The sequence below is a fragment of the Gigantopelta aegis genome, chromosome 7, assembly GCF_016097555.1.
Source record: "Gigantopelta aegis isolate Gae_Host chromosome 7, Gae_host_genome, whole genome shotgun sequence".
Taxonomy (NCBI): Eukaryota; Metazoa; Mollusca; class Gastropoda; order Neomphalida; family Peltospiridae; genus Gigantopelta; species Gigantopelta aegis.
In genome coordinates, this window is record NC_054705.1 from 29023291 (window position 1) to 29029005 (window position 5715).

Consider the following 5715-nt stretch of genomic DNA (forward strand, 5'->3'; position numbering starts at 1 on the left):
GTTCACATTTAATTTTTAATTTTTTTGTTTTGTTAAAACAATAATGCTCAGTAAGACAAATTACCAGTATAAAATGACATCATCAGGTATGACGTTCCCTGACGACGTAATTTTTACATTCATCGGGAAATTAACAAACTCCCCTTTGCTACGGCTGGACCAATGGGATGACATTATATTGTAATAAATGTAATGGAAATTTAATTATTTTTTCATATGTACGAAAATTATTGGGATACCAAATCCAAGTTAGGTTACTTACAAATATTAGAATGATCAGAAACACATTGAATATACAGACACTAATATTCTAAAGTTTAAAATGTATTTACTATGTAATACTAGTCATTACTAAATTGTATTAGTCAAAAACATCTTACAATACAGCAAACTGAGGATAATTCTTTTAACAAATTTCAGATCAGTTACGGACGAACTGTTTCCGCTTTGTTGGTGTGATGTCACTGCATCCAATTCTGTGAATCTACAAATGTCGACAGCATTATCTGAACACCGCCTGACTGTTCAGGTCTTGGTGTGTTCACATTAACCACACTTGACTGTTCAGATCTTTGTGTGTTCACACTGGAGTCCAGCTCACACCTCTCAGAGCTAATACCTTCCGAGCTAACTTCACTACGTAAATCTATGACTGATGCTTCCGAACTCGAATCAGGATTTATCTGTCCTTGGCTTGAGCAAGATGACTCTTCTCTTTTTTGCCGTCGTTCCTTCTGTTTTTCGTTTTTCCACCAGAGTTTGAGTCGAGCTGGCGTCACTGGGGGTCTTGCGTTTCGAATGTGTCCTTTGTTTAACTCGCTGCAGTAGAAGCGAAGTTTCTCGATGGAGGGATGTTTGCAGCTGGCGTACCAACTCTTCAGGAGAGGTACCTCGTGTTGGGGGTGAAACGTCAGCCGAGTGTCCTTGGGAATTCCCTTGTAGCTAGTTGATGGAAAATCTGAAACACAAACATTATAGTTAAAGTTTGTTTTGTTTAACTTAACAACACCACTAGAGCACATTGATTAATTATTCATTGGCTATTGGATGTCAAACATAGAGTCTTAGAGAGGAAACCCGCTAAATTTTTCCATTAGTAGTAAGGGATCTTTTATATGCACTTTTCCACAGTCAGGAGAGCACATACCATGGCATTTGACCAGTTGTGGTGCAATGGTTGGAATGAGAAAAAAAACAATCAGTTGAATAGATTCACTGAGGTGGTTCGATCCTGTGATGCAAGCACCTCAGGTGAGCACTCAAAGAACTGAGCTAAATTCTGCCCCCACAAGCATCAAAATCAACTTTCTAATAACATGTATAAAACAAAATATGTTTATTATAGTCCTTAATATTGCACCATACCAACTCTCCACAATGACCATTCTTTCTTTCTTTTACTTTATTAGTGTGCGCGAGGGTGGGACGTAGCCCAGTTGTAAAGTGCTCGCTCGATGCGTGGTCGGACTGGGATCGATCCCCATTGGTGGACCCATTGGGCTATTTCTCGTTCCAGTCAGTGCCCCACGGCTGGTATATCAAAGGCTGTGGTATGTACTACCCTGTCTGTGGGATGGTGTATATAACAGATCCCTTGCTGTTAATCGAAGAGAGTAGCTAATGAAGTGGTGACAGCGGGTTCCTCTCTCAATATCTGTGTGGTCCTTAATCATATGTCCGACGCCATATAACCATAAATAAAATGTGTTGAGTGCATCGTTAAATAAAACATTTCTTTCTTTTTATTAGTGTGCCTATATCCAAAAGAGGTTCAGGCACGTAATCTATTTCTTGCCATTTCAACTTATTAAAATCATTACAAAATTACTTTGCTTAACAATATAATATAAGACATCTTCCATATTATGCAGACTAAAATGGAGAGAAGATGGTGAAAAGCCAACAAAATATTTCTGCAAAATGCAAATTACTGTAATATCAAGAATAAAATTATATACTCTTCAAAAAAAGTAGGGGAACCTGAAATATTAATGTTAATATCAACTATTAGACCGAACGTACGTTTTGACCACAGACATCCTAAAAGGACGTTCAGGTCTGTTTATCAACACACCGAAACATATTCCATAGTTTGCACATGCATCATGCAGTTGCCCCGTACACATGTGTGGGGTGTCATTCTCGATTTTGACAACTTCCAGGAAGTTACTTTCAAATTTCACTTCTGACCCCAATCGTCCTTCAAGATCTTTGGTGGTCATAAAACCTACTGTAATAGTAAACTACTGGTTGTAATGTTTGCCCAATTAATTCACTATTATCATATAACCATTCCCCACAGCTAATATACATTACAATTTTGGCAATTGTAAATTCTTATTAGAGTTCCCTTACTTTTTTTGAAGAGCATATAATGAAATAGGTAGACCAAAAACACATTTTATTTGACTAAATTTCATTTTTACCTAAAGCTTGAGCTTTATACCGTCTGTACCAATCTCCGAACTCTTTGCACTTTTCGGCACTCAGCTTGTTGACATACTTTCCATTGGCGATGTTGGAGATCATGGACTGACAAAGGGGAGACAACTTGGCCAGGGTTGGTTGGTTGACCTCCTTGAGTAGACAGAGAATGGCACACCGCACAGCCTGGTCATCCCACGTGGCCGGCCACTCCGTCGGCTTCAAGCTGACAATAAATACATACAGGCTTTAATGTTAGTTAACATATCATTATGATTACCCAATCTTTTATTGCATACCCATTTAATCTTACTATAGTAATAAAGACAATTCTGATCGTGCAATAAAACCCCCAGACTTTTATTGAACATCTGTGTGATACAAAATCTCACATGCGTAGTACATGTTCACCCAAATGATGTCATATCCCCAGCCAGGAATGATGTCATATCCCCAGCCAGGAATGACGTCATATCCCCAGGCAGGAATGACGTCACATCCCCAGCCAGGAATGATGTCACATCCCCAGCCAGGAATGATGTCACATCCCCAGCCAGGAATGAAGTCACATTCCCAGCCAGGAATGACGTCACATCCCCAGCCAGGAATGACGTCACATCCCCAGCCAGGAATGACGTCACATCCCCAGCCAGGAATGACGTCACATCCCCAGCCAGGAATGACGTCACATCCCCAGCCAGGAATGACGTCACATCCCCAGCCAGGAATGACGTCACATCCTCAGCCAGGAATGACATCATATCCTCAGCCAGGAATGATGTCATATCCTCAGCCAGGAATAATGGCATATCCCCAGCCAGGAATGACGTCATATCCCCAGCCAGGAATGATGTCATATCCTCAGCCAGGAATGATGTCATATCCCTAGTCAGGATGCTCAGCATTCCATCAATTCCATAAAATTCAACCAACTTTCAAGACAAACTCAGTTGTTTTATTTAATTAAAGTTTTGTTAATCATAATATAGAAAGGTGGTATGTAATAAATACAAAACCACTAGCCAGAGTACTATGCCGTTCAAGAGCTAGACGGACATTTGGACAGTATGATTGTTCTCTGCCAATAGAAATCACTCTATAGCGAAAACACCATATGATAGACAAAGATTCCTGCTCTAATACAACAACAATTTTAAGTTTGATGCTAAATACCTTTACATTAATAATTTTCGAGTTCACTGATAACACATATTTCTTGTGGTATAATATTCTTGCACATTATAAACTTGTGCAATAAATAGCATGGTAAAACAACTGGTATGTGGTTCTGTATATTTATCACATGTGTTTCTAGACTCCAATTATCAGCATCGTTCCCCATCATTCACCAAAGGCTATGTCATTTTATATTCCTAATTCTGGACTAAACAATTCCGATTGTAAATATTTGTTTTGTTTATTACCATATACAGATATATTCTGACACTTGACAAACACCCCTTCGCTCACCCATAACATTTCGTAACACAAAGTAGATATATTAATTTGAATAAATACAAGTATAAGTATAGTAGTACTCTTGTAAAGTCCAATTTAGCTTAATTAGATGTTTTTAAAATAAAACTGAACATTCCCAATATTTTGGTAAAACAACCTAAAATTCCCAAAGTCAAAGCCACAGGCATCGAGTCGAATTTTAGAAATAAAACCCTGCTACCGTAAATTCTCCATTACAAGATGATTACTGGTTAGGACCTGGACCCATACTTTCAAAGCCATCGTAGTGCTACAATATCGTAAACCCGTCATGGGTTATGACATGTGTCACAGTGATGTCATACCGGTAGTCCATGACGGTTTTCCGATATCATAGTGCTTAGATATAGCTTCTGACATAAGCAGTTGTCTGTTATTTATGGTAATTCATTTAAAGGTACTGTCTCATATATAACAAATAGAGATTATTATACAAGCTTGTGTGTCGTACTGATTTTACGAAACGAGTGTCAGGATTTTTGTATTGCCAAAGCGAAGGTGAGGGTAATACATGAATCCTGACACTCGTTTCATAAAATCAGTACAACTCACACGCTAGTGTAATAATTTCTTTATTTTCCATATTATTAGTGTTGTTTTCTTTATGAACAACAAGACCCAACTCAAAAGGTCTCAGCCACAACTAGAAGGAGACATCATATTTCAAATGCACAGTCTGAGCTAGGACTGGAGAAGCAACGTCATGTTATGACGTCACTTTCCAAAATTACGTAATTACCCTTGTTATTACACGTGTGCTTACTATGATTATTATTAACTCGGTTATGTTGAACCATATGGATAATAAAGTGCTTTATTAGTACAAGTAGCCTATATGGTGTCAGTGGGTTTCTTCTCATTTCTTTCTCTCTTCACCAAATAATTATGTTGGACACCAAATAACCAAAGTCATTAAATAGTTTAAAATGTGCTCTAACAGTGTCATTAAAGAAACAAAAAAATAAAAATAAAAAATAAAAAATTATACTGATGTAATAGATTTTCTTATTTAAATTTAAACTGTAGTTGTATTACAAATTAAAAATAGATTTTATTTAACGGCGCACACTCAACACATTTTATTTACAGTTGTATGGCGTCAGACATATGGCTAAGGACCACACAGATTTTGAGAGGAAACCCGCTGCCGCCACTACATGGGCTACTCTTTCTAATTAGCAGCAAGGGATCTTTGTTGAACCAGTTATGGATCACTGGTTGGTGCAAGTGGTTTACACCTACCCATTGAGCCTTGCGGAGCACACACTCAGGGTTTGGAGTCGGTATCTGGATTAAAAATCCCATGCCTCGACTGGGATCCGAACCCATTACCTACCAGCCTGTAGACAGATGGCCTAACCACGATGCCACTGAGGCCAGTAGGTTCATCTAATTAATATTAAATGTCCAAACTGATTAAGCATGGCACATAATCATATACCATCACCCAGCATAGATTTGTCTGTCAGTACAAACTCAATCCCTTAATTACAGACTACGTACAAATCTTTTTTTTATTTCACCACAATTAAAACAATATAGAAAATATATCTAATACGTATTGATAAAATAAACATATAAGAATAAAAAACAGTCATTGTTTTATAAAAGGTCTCCTAATATAATCTCCCGATAAATAATTCTGAAACATAAATACACATAATACTCTATACAATTAGTTTTGTCAGAAAATCTGAGGTAATACACACAGCAAATCAATGGTGACATTTATTTTTTTAAAAACACCGAAAAATCTAACTGGTATATAAAAGTATATACATACACATGTATATC

General features: G+C 37.5%; 1 protein-coding gene across 1 annotated transcript; it reads right to left on the bottom strand.

Moving 5' to 3' along the window:
- Positions 1 to 441: 441 nt before the first annotated feature.
- Positions 442 to 1079, bottom strand: LOC121377340. Its single transcript, XM_041505289.1, has one exon. The coding sequence runs from the start codon at positions 1020 to 1022 to the stop codon at positions 462 to 464; it is 561 nt and encodes a 186-aa protein (XP_041361223.1). The 5' UTR covers positions 1023 to 1079; the 3' UTR covers positions 442 to 461.
- Between the last annotated feature and the right edge of the window lie 4636 nt (positions 1080 to 5715).